Here is an 18,595-nt window from a genome sequence, read left to right as displayed (position 1 = left end):
ATGATGGAACAAGTTAGATGATAAATATTTCAAAATTGCCAAGCTCGTCTATTTTGCACTATTCATGTTTCATCCTCAGTGTTTCAAGAACTTCTTATTCAGAAAAGAACCACTTGTTCAGAACTGACAAGTTCATCACGTCATTCACATCACAAAACCATGTAAACTGTGGGTCTCAGAGAGGCTGGATCTGAATGAATCACATGGTATTTTTCAGGCCAGTATTGAACTGTTCTTGCAGAGCTGTGAGGGACAATAGGACAGTGCTTTTCTCCTTTACCTTTTAGGAGCAGCAAATTCACCCTAAAATTTAAACACCTTGTTTTACAGCAATGGTTTCTTTGGTGTGTTTTGCTTTGAATATATTGGTTTCGAGGATGCTTAAGGTAAAGCTTCTTTCTTATTCATTTATAGCCAACAATTTCAAGTTACGAGAGCAGATGTCAAGGGTATCAAATTTAAAAATCTATACACTTTACAACTATGATTCATATAGCCATTTACTAAATGTTTAAAAATGAAAATAATTTCATTCAGCACACTACTTGTTGGCTTTGTTGTCGTTGAGCCATTTATTTTATAATATTCTCAGTACAAAATTTGACATTTCTGTATGTGAAAGATTTGATGCACTTTATTTAAAAGTTCTCCAATGTATAATCCAATTGTTTCTTGATCGTTTGCTGATGTTGGGTTTTGTTGTCCCTTAACGCAACACACACTTATTGTAAATCAGCTTTTAGCTGAACTGGGTTACAGTATTTAAGAAAAATGCACTCATCTAAACTGAAGCATACCTAGAAGCTGTGTCCTCTAAACTTTGTAACATAGTGACTGCACTCAGATTGCACATCCAAGTTCCACACAAGAATCAATACTAGACTATTAAAGAAACACTTCCATCCACATATTCTTTTTTTTTCAATTTAAGGGTAATCCAATAGAAAGACAGATCACAAACATAATAATAACGCTAGGGTAGATTAAAAAAAAGTGTAATACGGCAGAAGTATTTCACATAAAACTACGAGGTCAGCAATGTGATTAAATTTCCTTTTATACAAAAAGCCTCTAAACTGTTCACTGTGCTCTATATCAGTCATGTAAGAAACAGTTAGATCACTGGGCACCAAAAACAAATGAAACTTGCTTAAATCAGCATTTGAAGTATTTCCAAGGAAAACTAAAATTACATTCAACTTACCCCATATGAGGCTGCATTGTGCAGTGGAATGAGACCCCCTTTGTCCTGGGCATTGACATCTGCACCATGTTCAAGAAGGTACTCTGCCACTTCCAGATTATTGTACCCAGCTGTAGAAAACATCATGAACATATAAATAGTTAATATCAAAAAGACTACATTCAATTTAAAATACATGTTGTTTTCCTGAAAATATCTTCAATAACAACAAAAAAAAAAACAAGCAATTCAAAATGTTAAAATAAACAACTGTTGTAGACTAGTACAAAAACTTCAATCTATCTTAGTCTCAAGTTCCTTACAAACGCTCAAAACAATGATCAGTGTAGTAGATTTCGGAGTCTGAGCCATAGCCTTTCTGCCAGTTTCCAGCAACAAAAATATTTTCTAATGTGTCTCTCTATTTTTATTTACACTGAACAAAAATATAAATGCAACATGCAACAATTTCAAAGACTTTACTGAGTTACAGTTCATATAAGGAAATCAGTCAATTGAAATAAATTCATTAGGCCCTAATCTATGGATTTCACATGACTGGCCATACAAATATGCATCTGTTGGTCACAAAAAGGTAGGGGCGCGGATCAAGAAAACACTCAGTATCTGGTGTGACCACCATTTGCCTCAGTCAGCGCGACATATCTCCTTCGCATACAGTTGATCAGGCTGTTGATTGTAGCCTGTGGAATGTTGTCCATTCCTCTTCAATGGCTGTGCGAAGTTGCTGGATATTGGCGGGAACTGGAACACGCTGTCGTACACGTCGAGCATCCCAAACATGCTCAATGGGTGACACGTCTGGTGAGTATGCAGGCCATGGAAAAACTGGGATATTTTCAGCTTCCAGGAATCGTGTACAGATCCTTCCGATATGGGGTCGTGCACTATCATGCTGAAACATGAGGTGATGGCAGCGGATGAACGGCATGACAATGGGCCTCAGGATCTCGTCACGGTATCTCTGTGCATTCAAATTGCCATCGATAAAATGCAATTGTGTTCGTTGTTCATAGCTTATGCCTGCCCATTCCATAACCCCACCGCCACCACTGGGTACTCTGTTCACAATGTTGACATCAGCAAACCGCTCACCCACGTGACGCCGTACACGCCGTCTGCCATCTGCCCGGTACAGTTGAAACCAGGATTCATCCGTGAACAGCACACTTCTCCAGCATGCCAGTGGCCATTGAAGGTGACCATTTGCCCACTGAAGTCAGTTATGATGCCGAACTGCAGTCAGGTCAAGACCCTCGTGAGGACGACGAGCACGCAGATGAGCTTCCCTGAGACGGTTTCTGACAGTTTGAGCAGAAATTCTTCGGTTGTGCAAACCCACGGTTTCATCAGCTGTCCGAGTGGCTGGTCTCAGACGATCCCGCAGGTGAAGCAGCCGGATGTGGAGGTCCTGGGCTGGCATGGTTACATGTGGTCTGCGGTTGTGAGGCCTGTTGGACGTACTGCCAAATTCTCTAAAACGACGTTGGAGGCGGCTTATGGTTGAGAAATGAACACTCCTGCAGTCAGCATGCCAATTGCACACTCCCTCAAAACTTGAGACATCTGTGGCATTGTGTTGTGTGACAAAACTGCACATTTTAAAGTGGCCTTTTATTGTCCCCAGCACAAGGTGCACCTGTGTAATGATCATGCTGTTTAATCAGCTTCTTGATATGCCACACCTGTCAGGTAGATGGATTATCTTGGCAAAGGAAAAATGCAAACAAATTTGTGCACAATATTTGAAATAAGCTTTTTGTGTGTATGGAAAATTTCTGGGATCTTTTATTTCAGCTCATGAAACATGGGACCAACACTTTACATGTTGTGTTTATATTTTTGTTCAGTGTATTTTTTTTATTGTGGTCTATATTCCACACATTTAATATCCCATAAACATTTTCTATTATAAAAAAAGATAAATTGCAAAGTTTCCTCATGCGTCCACTTGTCTGTATCCATACTTCCTACTAAGCAAAACTGAGACAGAAATCAATTAGAAAATCTTTACTTGAGTAAAAGCTCAGTATAAGCTGCTACTACTACAGTGAATGTTTAACATGTTTTCTTCCAAACTAGAATTGGTGGAAAATTTGTTAAAAAAAAAAAAAAAAAATTGCTTAAGGAAAGTTGCAAATTGTAAAATTACATACCGGCAGGAAAAAAAACAAACAAAAATGAAAATGATAAAAGGGATATTTTGCACATCTGGGTGACTGTGCAGTACTGTAGGAAGCCAGTGAAGATACTGGAATTGCAATAGCAGCATTCCTCTAAAAATACTGCTTACAGTTTCTTAAAAATAAAGCTGATTAGGGCAGTTGTAAAACCCCATTATCCTGATCTTGGTTCATCCTTTTCTCATCATAACTAATACAGTAAGACTATAAGAGTAGCCGACTAACTAACTAATTTCCAGACCTGGGTTTTGCTGTACAATGACAGATGATATTCTCGGCGGTCGGTGCAGATGTTATTATAACCAAAATAAACCCAGATTGATGATGTTTGCAAATCCACCATCTTTATCAAATTATTTGTTTTTGACACTGGGCCAAAATACCACGGCCAGAATTATAATAAAATCATAACAATGATACCTGACGTTTAAAATGTAAATACACTTCTTTTATTACTATATAGCAGCCTTAATACAAGTTATGCTGCTAAGTCCGTATATATGTAATGAACTTTTCTTCTGTTCTTTGCAGTGCTTTTTCAGTTTTTTCTTTTTTCCTGGTGAACAGTTATGCTTTAGCTGCGAGAATTCCCCTGCGTATAAAGCTATTTTAGTTTATGTGGGAGCCATAAAACTGTACAGACCACTGCCATTTTACTTTTTTTCTTTTTTTGATAAAGCACCAATTTGGAGTCAGTACGGAGAAAGCATGTAAACTATGTTTGCATACCACAGTAAATCATAAACGCAATAACCGTGGTATAAAAAAAATGGTCATGGCATTAATACCACCATATAAAACCAGTATACCGGGACAACCCTAGAGCATAAAATTATCAAGGTTTGCTTTGTTTGCTGCATTTTGGTTTAAACTGAACTTGAATAAATCGGACACATCAATTAATTAAACTACTACAGTGGCTCTCAAAAGTATTCACCCCCCCTTGGACTTTTCCACATTTTATTGTATTACAACATGGAATCAAAATGGATTTAATTAGGTTTTAATTAGTTTTTGCCACTGATCAACACAAAAAAGTCCATAACGTCAAAGTGAAAAAAAAATAATCTACAAATTGTTCTAAATTAATTACAAATATAAAACAGAAAATAACTGATTGCATAAGTATTCACCCCCTTTGCTATGACACACCTAAACAAGCTCTGGTGCAACCAATTGTCTTTAGAAGTCACATCATTAGTTGAATGGAGTCCACCTGTGTACAATTAAGGTGTTTCACATGATTTCAGGTTAAATACACCTGTCTCTGGGAGGTCCCACAGTTGGTTAGTACATTTCCTAACAAAAACTGCATCATGAAGACGAAGGAACATTCAAAGGAAATCTAGAATAATGACCTTCAAAAGCACCAACCAGGGGTTGGATATAAGAACATTTCGAAGGCACTGAATATCCCCCGGAGCACAGTAAAGTCCATTATTAAGAAATGCAAGAAGTCGGGCGAGAAGGGCACTAGTCAGGGAGGCCACCAAGAGCCCTATGGCAACTCTACAGGAGTTATAGTCTTCTAGGGCTGAGCGGGGAGACACTGCATACGGCAACAATAGCCCGGCTGCTTCACAAAACTGGCCTTTACGGGAGAGTGGCAAAAAGAAAGCCATTGTTGAAAAAAAAATAAAAAAAATTCAAATCAAATCTTGGCTAGAGTTTGCCAGAAGGCACATGGGAGACTCTGAGACCAAGTGGAAGAAGATTCTATGGTCTGACGAGACCAAAATAGAGCTTTTTGGCCTCAACGCTAAGCGCTATGTTTGGCGCAAGCCTAACACCGCACACACACATCCTAAGATCACCATCCCTACCGTGAAGCATGGTCATGACAGTATCATGCTATGGGGATGCTTCTCTGCGTCAGGGCCTGGAAAGCTTGTGAAAATGGATGCAGCAAAGTACAGAGAAATCCTGGAGGAAAACCTGCTGAAGTCTGCAAGAGACCTGGGACTTGGGAGAAGATTCATCTTCCAGCAGGACAATGACCCCAATCATACATCACTGCCATACTGGAGTGGCTTAAAAACAAAAAGGTCAATGTCCTGGAGTGGCCAGTCAAAGTCCGGACCTCAATCCAATTGAGAATATGCAGAAAGAAAGAGTTGAAAATTGCTGTTCACCAAAAGGCGCCCATCCAACTGTTTGGACCCTCGATGCAGATGTATGTAAAATAGTATTTAAACACAACCAAAGCCTTTAAAACAGCAGACAGAACTAATTACAGAGAAATGCAATTTCTGGGCTACGTACAGAGAAGACCACTAGAATGCTGAATTTGGTTAAAAATAAATACACATAGGGCTTGCATTTCAAAATGACTGCATTATTAAGTGATCAATTTAAACAATAATACCAATATTGTTATTCACAAACATATGTTTGGAAAGCAATTACAAAAGTTGTACAGAGCAAATTGCATATTATACTTTAAGAACAACCGATTCAGGGCTGACTACATAATTTTAGGAGTAATTTATTTCACTGTCATTGATACATGAAATGACATAGCAGAGGACAAAGTTGAAATAACACAATTAGCTATGTGTGTGGGAGGGTGAGAAACACACCACGCAACTACTGATTTGGTCAAGATTCTACAAAACAGCCAGCACATTTTAAAAGAAACAGTGATGTGGTATAGCAAAGTAAGAAGCAGTTTTCTTACAAGGGCTGAAGGAATTGAATGAGATTCTGAAAGAAAAAATTTTAGCAATGTTAACGTATACTTGTGTTCAGTACATTGCACCTACCTGCTAAGTGCAGTGGAGTGGAGTTCCGCCCCTGGGTGTCTCTGCAGTTAATGTTCTCTGGGCTGCAGAGTTTCTGAACCCTTGCCAGGCATCCTTTTTTGGCAGCATCAAGCAGAGCGGCATCCCCTCTCAGCAAGTCCTGGATGTCTGTGTCCCCCTCTTTCACCATGTCTAAGGGAGTGTTCCCATCTCTGTTCTTTTTCGTGGGGTCTGCTCCATGCTATTGAAATAAATATTGGGGGTATTATTAAAACACGTTATCTATAAAAGGCCTCAAAAATAAACAGCTCTGCAACACAGCCAAAATGTCATAAACAGAATTACTTTGTAGTTCCCATGTACTGTGTTACAGCGATTCCTTGATAATATGAGGTAATAACTGCACCAAGAAATTGCAGACAAGAGATTTCACACATAATTCCTCTGTTGGACTTTGTGGTGCCACCATTTCAGTTTATATGGTACAATTAAATGTAGCTCCAAGATATTGCTATCAACCCAGTCCAACTGAATAACTGCCCATTGATGGTTAATTTCTGGGAGGTTTTTATCCAGGGGTATACACATGACCAACTGGAAGGGTATGTCCTAAAAAGAACAAATCAAATGGCTAGGTTATTGCTGCAATCACCTTAACATTTTAATACATGAAAAAGAAACACAATGTGTGCACAACATGTATTGTTGATGAAGCAGAAATTACTATAAAACTTACTTTATGAAAACAACAACATTATTTAAAATATAGAAATACACACACAAGAAACACATACCTTAAGGAGCAGCTTGCAGATCTCGTACTTTCCTTTGGCAGCTGCTTCATGCAAAGGGGTGAATTTCCAAAGGTCTGCCACATTGACTGAAGCCCCATGTCTCACCAGCAGCTCTGCTACTTCGTAGTGTCCGTATGAGCAGGCGTTATGCAAAGGAACCAAACCTCTGAAACACAAAGAATAGGACAGCCTTCAAAGTTCGGCTTTGATATTCACTTGTGTGGGAGAAGAACACAGTTTGCCTTCATGGTCATACAGTAAGTTAATGACTGAGCTGAGTTTTAAAAAACAGACTCTTGTCTCTTAGTCCTCAGCTAGGTCACACTCTCTCCATATCATAACAAAAAGGCTAATCTATATTGTGGTATTTAAGATTTGGGATTGCATTTTAACAGAAGTAATGAATTCAGTACTGTTCATTTTCAGAGTGATACTAATAAAGAGCCTTAAGGAATTATTGCTTAAATATGTTTAGGAAAAAAAAATAACAAAATGATTGTTATGTGTACTTCAATAGCATTGCCTTAAACATAGCTACATGTGTCAGATTACGCAAATTAGGACAATACTACCATATGCTGTGAAGCTTGGAAACTAGAGTCCCAGGATGTCTTATAAGATGATTTTTAATTTCAGACACAACAAATTATGAGCAAAAGGTTGCCATGCAAGCTCATTTTGCCCTTTAACTGGTTTCATTTGAAAAATATGCATAAATAGCCTAAATATTTCTGCAGTAAAAGGAACTGCAATTTTTATTAGCATTCTGAAGGCTAAACTGCCACTGTGCAGTGAAAATGGAAACAAGACATAAAATGTCTCCCTGCAAGAGCTTCATCTTTCAGTACACAGACACACTTATTAACTAAACTATCTGGCAATTCACAAAGGAGCAAGACTAGGCAGAAGATGTAGGTACTGAACCAATTCCAACAGGCCTCAAGGCCGAATAACATAATGAGCTCCTACCCCTTGTCTTTGGCATGGACGTCCGCCCCGTGGTGAAGCAGGTACTCCACCACAGACACTCGGTTGTAACCTGCAGCGAAGTGCAGCGGGGTTGAGTGGCGGCCTTCCAGGTCCCGGCAATTCACATTCTGTGGGGAACACAGTTGCTAGAAAAAAAAGAAAATGACCCATACTTGCTTTATTATGCATTAACTTCAAAAAGTTGAATTAATCCGATTTTAAGGCCATACATTTACTATACATACTGGATAAGAAAACAAGTTTTAGATTAAAGCAAGTACTGGCCCTTGGTGTATAACTTAAATGACCGCAGTAATTTAAAATTATTTCAAATGTCACTGAAGATGAGCCATGCTTTGCGTACAAAAACTGTACCATGAATAACAATCCTAAGGTATGTTGCTTTGCCTAAAGCAAATGCCATTCCACGATTTTTGACCTATACAGAAAACAGTATTAAACAAAAACACTGTATCAAATACATAGTAAATACATAATATTGTTCATCTGACTTCATATTTTGCTTTAAGTTGAGTATGTGCTAGCCTTTTCACACTGTCTTGCTTGTTCCATTTAATATTTTATGATAAAGTTTGAATAAATTGAAATGGACTGCTGTAAATTGGCCAATGGCACATCAGGTGCAGCAAATGGTATAACTGCATTACACTTGAACTAGGGATTTTGGGGTTTAATTAGTAATATGCATTGTGATGCATTTACCTTTACAGTGTCCAAGTCTCCAGCTTTGGCAGCTTCCAGCAGCCGATAGTCAACATCAGAATTCCTCACCGGAATGTTTTCTGGGAGACCAGAACAAAAAGGTTTTGCTGAATCGACTATTTAAAAGAAATTAAGCAAACCATTACAAATGTGAGTGTGGGGTGAGAGGGAGAGCATGAATGGATCCAGACATCACTGATTATTCTGAAACTGCACCACTGGCAAATATAAATCCGATGTTGCATATTTGTATTTTATAAAATAATAAAAAAAAAAAGTATCGAAGATAGCTCCAATGACTTTTGTAGTGACTGCTTTAGCTTGGGTGAAGGAGATGTACAGCTTGTTCCAGAAGAGATTCAGTTAGAACTTGACATATTACAAACTGATTTAGTCAAGTTGACAGTCAAACCAAGGAGAAGGCAGTAAAAGGTTACGGCTATGAGAAAATGTGCTTTCTTTCATGCAGATGATCTTGTTATAAGTAGTACCCAAGATTTTATGATGACAACACTGTCAAATACATTCAACCCCCACCCCTTTCTAGCAACAATTGTACATACCATTAAGAATCTGTTGCACAGCTTCACTGCCCATCTGTGCCGCAGTGAAGCCCTGCAGCGAGATAATGGCCGGGTCAGCTCCGTAGCTCAGGAGGAGGCGGCAGGTCTGGAGATGACCCGCAAGGGCTGCCCTGTGCAGGGCTGTCTGCCCCAGGGTATCCAAGGCATTCATCTGCAGAGACAGAGAAGGAAACTGTGTAACTATGCATACAAAAAACGACTGATGCCGACTCGAAGCCTGGAATTCTAGGAAGATGAAGCCATGTGTAAATGTATCCATTTAAATTGACACAACCAAGAATTAGTTAGCATGTCCTCCAGGCAGACAGACTAATCCTTACGAGAACTAAGTATCTGCAATACTTTGGCAAGCAAAAGAAACCAAGAAAAACAAAACAAAAACATTGAATCCAACAACGCAGATCATGGAGACGTATCACTTTCACATGGACAAAGAATCTCTGTTGTTTTGTGGTGAGCTTTTCATTGGTTGCCTCAAGCAATGTTTTACCAAAATGTAACATGACTACTTTGTGGGTTAACCTAAATTCAGCTAAGGCCTCTACATACCAGACACGATGAGACAAACGAATGTGTCATATGATACACCACACCACGACAAAGAAAATAAAATATGTATGTTTGATACACTGCCTGTGATGCGATGGGCAACATTGAAGCGATGCGAAAAAAAATAGGCTTGGTGTCTATTTTTGTGATTGTGTCACGCTGCATTGATCTAAAAATCAAAGATCATTCTTGCAGTATCATAATACCCGGAGCTGTAAAATAAAGGACACAAAAATGACAAAGATACGGCAATGAGGAAGAACATTTGGCAGTCCATTTCCAGGGAACAGGATATAGCTGGTGTGTATGGTTCATTTACCTTTACTGAAAAACATTCTGAAAAGCTATTATGTATTTGACATTTTTATTAGCTTTAGAACAGGACTATCATGTGTGATTTTTGTCCAGCTAATGATACAACCAGAGAGTCGCCGATCACATCCTGTGCGCCTGCTGCCACTGGTGTGAAAGGTAGTGTCGCAGCAAAAGCACCATTTTATCGCAGGACAAATCACATTGCGTCTGGTATGTGGAGACCTTTACAATAGCATCAAGAGAGTCCTTCAAATCCTCATCTATAAGCCCACCAAAGGTCAGTTTGTTAACTCGTGTCCACAAGGGGTTTCAGCCCTTCAGAGACAGGGCCATTTTTGATACCTTTCATTCCGAAGCATTTTTGTGGGGTCATTACGTCAGACAGTAGCAGAGCTGAATACAGAAAGTCAGTATAAGTATGAGCACACCTACAATTTGAAAGTGATATCTTTTATATTGATATATTTTAGAAGGAAAATGCACTTAAAGATCACTCAGGAATTTGACAATTAGACAATTTTTCAATTAAGGCCCCCAGCAACACAGAAATACTAAAGCGGTGATACTTATTTTACATGAATTTTACAGAAGACCCACCTGGCTAGCTACACAGAAGCATTCACAAGGCCACTGACATTCTAAATATCATTTTTAGATCCTCAAAATCCCACCCCCACCCCCCACTACTACAAAAGGGAGTCTATCTCAGCAAATCTTCACTGAGATTCAACATTTGGCCTGGTTTCATACCTGACCTGTATCTTCCATTACACAAAATATAAGCAAAATTGAAATCTTGAGGTGGGAAGCTCTGGCTGAGTTGACATGGAATGACTTCATCCTTATTTATAATACATTGGTAGGAGAACCACTGCTACTCACAACAGTGTCATGGCCACTCTTAAACAGACTAAATGATTCTCTGGTCTCAAAGTCCAAAAGTATAAAATGGGGAGATTGAATGCACAAATAGTACAATAAATGTGTAGCCCTTTACCAACACTACCTAAACTATGTTGATCTCATTTGCAGGTATTCGGTACTGCTTTTCTGCACCATAAAATCAATGTCATTACATTTTACACAAAAAAAGGACCAGTGAATATTACTGGTCCCAAAAAGACGTTTATTTAAAGACTTGATTATCACTCCCTTAAAAATCACTTGTGTAGAAGAGAATGCATCACATGTGAAAGCTGAAGGCAAGGGGGGGGGGGATAACTCCTGTAACAACCCTCTGTAGTTGGGCAGACTAAAGGACCATGGAGACCAGCGGTTGACAAATGACCACTGACTACATCAGTGCCTATGCACTGTGAAAATCTGCATCTGGTTACATAAAACAGTATCCATATACCTTTGCTCCATGTTTCTGCAGTACTTCCACAACATCATTGTGGGATCTCTCAGCAGCGACATGTAATGGAGTCATGAAGCTGGAAAAAGACAAACTGATGTTATTTCAATGCCAACACAGGGCAGACATTTTCCAAATGGGAGGCGTCCAATTTTTAATCCTGGCCTTTGCCAATACTTACTCTTTGTTCTTCTCGTTAACGTTGGCACCTTTCCTCAGTAGCAGCTCTGTGACCTGTTTCCGTTTAGGATGTGGTGATGCCATGGCACAATGCTGAAATGACAAGAGGATTTGCTCAGTTGGGATTTTTTGCTCTTAAAATTCTGCCTACCGAATTGTATTTCAATATGCTCAGTCAATGCAATTAAATCGAGACAAAGTATGTGGTACATGTTTCAAGTGTATACAGACACTGTAGTATGGTGTGCCATTGCCACTGCCAAAAAAAACCCACAATACTGATAAAAGTTTTACATCGGATTTCATACACAGTCAGATTATAAAGTGTAAGTATTCATGCATCACAGGCTAATAAACTAGGAAATTTAGTTTTTTCTAATTTTTATTCAGGAACGTTTGCCACGAGCAACAATGTTGGTATTCCGAGTGCTGTATCGCAGAAACAGAAAACCAGCATTGTTGTAGTAGGGAGCACAATCTGGATACACTGCGATCCTTAGAAAACCTTTCTGTTTTCTAACGGTGAAGCTCCTACGTACATGTTGAGAAATGTATTGTTCATTATATTAATGCTATGATGTGTAATTACAAATTTTAAGAGAGAGTCAGCTATATGTTTAAAAATATAACACTGCAATATGGACAACACGGGACACAGCAAAGGTAATGTAATACGTTTCTTGTAAACTTTACACTGTTCTGTAATCCTTATATTAATCTAATGCATGTCTAACTTGCAGGATACAATAAGGGAAAGAAGTAAAATCACATTTGTGGCGGATGTGACCATAGGGGATGCCACCATACACATCACATGGACAGAACAGTATAAAAGGAGTCTTTAATCCATAAGCTGGTAGTCACCATACTGACCTTAGAACATGTTGCATGCTGAATTAACATAGAATCTGGAAAGGGCCATTCTACAGCACTCCCCCTTAATAAGTCAGCACTTTATAACACACCCGTTATAATGCGGCACGTTCAAAGCTCCCACTTGTCCCAGAATTCCATTTCACTAGCATCATCAAGACGGAACACAAATATGGTTTTGTAACTAGGGCTCTCAACTATAGAGGAAAATGCTCTATATATGCAATGTAAAATAAAGCTGAAAAAGCTTTGCTAAAAATCACAGTGGTAATCACTAAGGAAGCTCTGTGCGACTTACTAGTGCAGTTTCATGGGTCTGTGGGTGTTTAAAATTGATAATCTCCAAAGCAAGAGTCTTTTTCACTTTAGCCAAATCAGCCTCCCGTGCTGCTTGGAGTAAAGAATGGCCTTTGAATTCATCTGTGAAGAAAAAAAAAAATGTTCATCATCACTTCTTAAAGCAACAATTCATTTTTTACACCATATTTAAAATTTATATTGCATATCTGAGGGAAGGAGGGGTCATTAATATTGCTACCATTGTCATTTTACTGTACCACTTGGTATTCTGAAATCAATCTGGATGTTTATGAAGGACAAACAGTAATTAGCAGCCATCTGAATTAACGATTTAATGGACTTTATTAAATTACATAAACAATTGCGGGTGTGTTATAAATACGTTTTCATTACCTCATAACACAAAAAAGGCAACAGTCAATAGCAAGAAAGTCACAGGAGGCTTGGTAGTGCTTTAAGAGTTAGACCTGGTTTGTTGAGACAGTAGATCAGAAAAAAAAAAAAAAAAATGTATTGCCATTAAGCTGGAGGAAGACGACAGACTTCATTCGTGGTTATAGAGCTTTAACCTTATCTCACCAGCGGTCAGAATCAATAACGGCAGTGTATCACACAACTCATAGACCAAACTTTGGGGGGGGGGGGGGGGGGGGATTATGAAAGCCTTGCACAATTGATCACTTATTTGCAGAGAAGTTATACAGAAAAACTATTGCTTTTGTTTTTTTTTTTTGCTGTTTAAGTGATTTTTAATGGAGTGATAATCAAGGCTTTAAAACTATCGCTTTAATACTGCTGAAAAACAGTAATGTTTATATGTTAATACCTGTGTAGAACTATACACAAACAATTCCTGACGTATACTGAATAGATTATTAGAGAATCATAATGGGCAATGTAGCCAACAAGTACGGGCACATGTTGTGTCTGCATGTAAATGTGCATTGTAATGTACTCAGCAATTCTGAAGCTAAAACGCTTGGGAAATTGTAAGAGCTTCATGATCAACAATATTGAGTGTCTTTCTGAGATCCAGAAATAGTTCCATCAGCATTAGTTCTCATCATGTGAAATGGGTAAATAAAAACGACCTCATCAATAGCTATTAATGTGCTATCCTGAAGCCAGACTGATGAGTAATTAACACACGGTATTATTCAGTCTTGAGGGTAGGCTAGACGCTGGCTTTGCATTAGCTTCCCTTAGATTTTAAAATGCACAGAAAGCTATTCTACAGGACTATAATTATTACTTTCTACAGTATATTATGATTTGTTAATTGTTTTTCAGATTGTCTACTATGCTACGCTAGTTACTTTTACAATATTTAGGAATTTCACTTCGTTGCACTGGGTTAAAAGGATAAGTCAAGGCCGAAAAAAAAACTAACTAGCATTGTCAGTTTAGATCAGCTTGGGTTTTATATCATGATGTTTTGTCAGTTGAGAAATTGTAATTTCTATGACCTTAAGAGGATGGAAAGTGGCACACACTGTGTTTAGAACTTACAAACGTGTGTGTGTTTGCGCATGATTGGGAGGTGGGGGTGGCGAGGCAACTGAATAAATAGTAGTGCTGGGACAAATATCTAAAATTACATAATAGACAGAAGTTAGAAAAATATAGTACAAATTGTTTTGCCTTGCACCGATTTACAATCTTGGTCGGAATTTGTGTGAGAGTTTCTAAAACGCCAAGTGAAAAAAAGACTACAGTAATGTCATTACTTTATGCAAATGTATCTTTGGCCACTTTGTTTATTTGCAGAAGCCACAATGGCAGAATTTTTTTTTCCCCTCTTTGCCTTAAATACACACAATAAAAACATTGAACTTAAAATACTATATGGAATCCTTTTTTGTAGTTAATTCAGTGGAGTAAAGTAATATACAGTGGTTTGCAGAAGTATTCACCCCCCTGCAAAGTTTTCACATTTTGTTGGCACCTGAGCGTTCTCCACAATGTTTTAAAATTAGACTTATATGTAGAATCTACACAAACCACTCCACATTGATAAAGTAATAAAATGCATATGTAATATAAATAAGTAAGATTTATGGAGAAAAACAGATAAATCTCAGTTGCATAAGTATTCCTCCCCTTTGCTACTGCAGCCTTGAATCAGCTCAGGTGCAAATGATTGGTCTGAAAAGTCACAAAATTTGTGAAATGGTTTCAGCCTGTGTGTACTCAAAGTGGTTTAACTTGGAGATAATTTCCCTCAGGTACATAAAGACTTTCAAGCTGCAACTCACATAGCGATCCAACAAAGCAACCATGAAGACCAAGGAGATTTCAAAACAAGTCAGGGATAAAGTGGAAGAGAGGCACAGAGCAGGAGATTTGCCCATGCCATTAATTTGGGCGAGTCTAGGTTTTGTCCAAAGGTTTTAACCCCTACTAAAACCAGTCCTGGTGTCCTCCCTTTTCAGCACTGCCTTGGAAACCCAGCACACCGTCACTACATTGTTGTCAGAACTGGAGGCGAGGCAGATACACCGGCACGCACTTGGAAGCTAAATAATTGGCATAAGCAAAACTAGGATTGGCCCAGTATCAATGTTGACGGACGCTTTGGACATAACTAGACTCACCCAAATTAATGGAATGGACGAACCAGGGTTCACCCAGCATCGACTTTGAAGCGTTGGACGAAACTAGACTCGCCTGGGCTAGTCCCAAAATTCAGTGAAAACTGTTGAAAAAACGTGTTTCGCCCAGTCATCTTTTTCAAGTTCTGGGCGAATCTAAATTGATTTATTTATTTTGCTTTATTACACTGTTACATATAATGGCTTTGATTACGTTTTTTTCAAATGAACGAATATTCAAATACTAAATTTTGAACAGGATATCTGAACATGAAAGTATCATGTTCGTACCAGCACTAATAAAAAGCTCTTATGTTTCAACAAGAGACATCGCTTTGACAAAAATACTGGAAACAGAAATCAAATGCAGCAGGCGTCTGTAGTCAGTTAGCTGTTATTATGAAAACTAAAAAAATCAAACGTGGGTGATGTGCAAAAGTGTTATCTTGGTGTCATGAGAAGCCTTGTCTTATGCAAATGTCATTTAATGTTTGGTAATGGTGGACAAGACCATACCTGGAATGCAAACAGAAAGATCAAACACCCTTCAGCTGTAGGCGTACTTACAAGTAAGCCTCTCCTTCAGTTCTGGAGTTGGTGCCATGTCGATAGCACTCTTTCCGTGGCAGTTGACCAGTGTAGGGTCTGCTCCATGACTCAGAAGCAGAGAGCAGACTTCAACGCGGTTCTTGGAAGCAGCTTCATGCAAAGGAGTGAACTGCCAGAGGTCCATAGCATTAACACAGGCTCCTTGCTGGAAAGAATTGAGATTACAGTTTGACCAGCATACATGCACTCTCCTCCAAAAGACACATGTAATTCCCGGGCAGTGCTGCCGTAAAAGATCAAAGGACCACTTACTGATCAAAGAATAAGCAAATAGATTACAGTTCAATATCATTAATACCATCTTTATTATGCTAGTAAGATGGATACTGATAGACCTCCATAACTTTAAAAGACATGGCCTGCATGGATATCAGACATTAATGGAAAAGTAACACCAATACTATTGGATCATTTTATTTGTGGTAAAAAGCCTGCACATACACATTCACAAACAGCATCTCAAAAGACTTCAAAGCAGAGAGATAGCTACATAACTATCTCAACAACATGGTAGCTTTAAATAAGAAACAGATATTGGTGTTTTGGAAAATGATAACAAAGCATCTTGTGGTACAGTACCAACTTCATTTTTTTTTTTTTTGTTGATTTACAGTTCTATAATCCACTGTTTTTTAGTACAGTCAATGTACTGCAGAGTCAAAACACAGGCCCTGTTACTCGTAGCTGGCTAACTGAGTTAGCCGGATAACTCTCAGCGTAACTTGACAGAATTCTGGATTTTTCCGTTCCTAGAAGCAAGCTTAAAGTCTAGCCAACTAAGTTATCATAACAACATATCCTTAATCTTAAACCTGCTCCAGCGCAGGCTAACTTAAAGTTAGCCGGATCTGTGTGTAAAAACTCGTACTTCTACCCAATGAAAGCATTTGACACACCCCTCTAAACTGGCAACGCCATTCCTTAGAGATCCCACAGATCAAGGAGCAATTTTAATTAGATTAGCTTTTCGTAGGAAAAGAGTATTGAGAGATCCCCAGGATCCTTTGCATCATTCAGATGTTTCGTATTTGAGCGCTATTAGATTCGGTCGGCAAGGTATCATTTACCTAATAAATCTACTGGTGCCATTGCCCATACCACCCAGCACAGCCGTGCATTGACAGTAACACAGACTATATGCATAGAGCTGCGCTTTTTTGCTAGTGACACATTCCTATACTCAGCTGGTGATGCTGAAAATATCGTCAAAGCCGCTGCATGCCATGCAGTCTGAAGGGTCTAGCTCGCCCTAAAGAGATTTCTTAATGTGTTCATCACATTTCCGGGACATACAAGGGGAAACGCCATCAAAGTAGACTACATTATTATAAAAATGTAAATACGTTTTATACCAATTTGACATGCCAAATTTGAATATTGCCACTACTACCCACTTACTGATCACAAGTACTCAACGGGCAACCCCCATTCCCACTGTCAAGCAGATCTCCTCTTAACCTGGAAAACCTAGCAACAGACGTTACAAAGCCACAGAACCTCAGAAGAAGGGGCCTGGGAAGTTCTTCTGCCTAGGCTCATGGAGCGTATGACCAGTAGGGATATCTGCAGCTAAAGCCTGATAAACTGCCCAGAGGACACTTCCCCAAAACCATGCACACACAAAAGGACAATTCAGCACATCCTGTAGATCAGAGCCACGGCAATTTGGCACAACCAGGATACTGATCACAAGACTCTCCCTGCACTGCAGTGCAACAGGGCCTTTGCTGGATGAGCCTCTGGGGACCTTGGAACATAACCATTAGCAAACCACATTTTAATATGAAGCCTTTCATTTCTTCTTACCTTGAGAAGTAATTCTGTGACTTCATAATGTCCATATGAACAAGCATTGTGAAGTGGGACAAGGCCACTGGAAGAAATTAGAATACACCAATCAATACACTGAAAACACAAAAATTCACATTCAGAACTGACACTGTCATTTTATTGTTATTCTACTCTTAAATATTCTCGTAGGTCAAAGTGTTTTATTAAGCTACAAATAAAGTACAAACAGCAGATGTGTTGCCACTGGCTGTTTGAATATATTACTATGCACTATTCTTTGACATCATACATTCTTCAAAAGCAACTATAATTTGAGTGAAAAAGTGTTGACAAATCATGTGACAACAACTAATAACAGCAGTCAATTATAAATGTATGACATGTCAAGCAGACAAACAATTAAGTGTTTTTTTTAAATCTTTCTCTACTTGCTACAGAGTTTGCGTTTCAAGTTACAGAACACTGGGGGTGTGGACATCAGGGTGGCTAGTCTGTCAAATTTTCAGATACAGTATATTAGTCATTCCTGTCTGCAGCTGAATTTTCACAATTTTTCATTTATATTTTTTGCCTATAATGGACTTCCTTTTACAGGATCTGTGTTCACTCACTTAAGAGGAAGTGACATGCTACACAGAGGTTTGGCTGATCCCCCTATAGAGTATACAAAATACACTGTAGGGACAGCTGGAGTAGAAAGGGACATCACTACATACCCCTTGTCTTTTGCATGCACATCAGCTCCGTGCTGCAGAAGGAGCTGAACGATTCTCACTCTGTTATATCCTGCTGCCAGATGCAGAGGGGTGGACTGCAAGACAAAATTACTCTT

The 18,595-nt window shown here is 38.8% G+C and overlaps 1 protein-coding gene across 4 annotated transcripts in view; it reads right to left on the bottom strand.

Moving 5' to 3' along the window:
* LOC121304164 (poly [ADP-ribose] polymerase tankyrase-1) overlaps positions 1-18,595 on the bottom strand; it is a 111,350-nt gene that overhangs the window by 13,129 nt on the left and 79,626 nt on the right. For 2 of the 4 annotated variants that reach the window (XM_041235136.1, XM_041235143.1), the window contains 12 exons: positions 18,480-18,574; positions 17,779-17,845; positions 15,931-16,117; positions 12,771-12,892; positions 11,601-11,692; positions 11,420-11,498; positions 9,178-9,349; positions 8,615-8,730; positions 7,892-8,037; positions 6,923-7,088; positions 6,150-6,369; positions 1,205-1,314 (listed from right to left, as the gene is read on the bottom strand). In XM_041235136.1, coding sequence (XP_041091070.1) covers positions 1,205-1,314; positions 6,150-6,369; positions 6,923-7,088; positions 7,892-8,037; positions 8,615-8,730; positions 9,178-9,349; positions 11,420-11,498; positions 11,601-11,692; positions 12,771-12,892; positions 15,931-16,117; positions 17,779-17,845; positions 18,480-18,574 — 1,572 coding nt within the window. The remainder of the gene's footprint in view (positions 1-1,204; positions 1,315-6,149; positions 6,370-6,922; positions 7,089-7,891; positions 8,038-8,614; positions 8,731-9,177; positions 9,350-11,419; positions 11,499-11,600; positions 11,693-12,770; positions 12,893-15,930; positions 16,118-17,778; positions 17,846-18,479; positions 18,575-18,595) is intronic. The other 2 variants (XM_041235151.1, XM_041235157.1) reach the window with 1 other exon arrangement.

The sequence above is a fragment of the Polyodon spathula genome, chromosome 2, assembly GCF_017654505.1.
Source record: "Polyodon spathula isolate WHYD16114869_AA chromosome 2, ASM1765450v1, whole genome shotgun sequence".
Taxonomy (NCBI): domain Eukaryota; kingdom Metazoa; phylum Chordata; class Actinopteri; order Acipenseriformes; family Polyodontidae; genus Polyodon; species Polyodon spathula.
The sequence above is the reverse complement of the archived record's forward strand: the minus strand, read 5'-3'. Positions and strand labels throughout refer to the sequence as shown.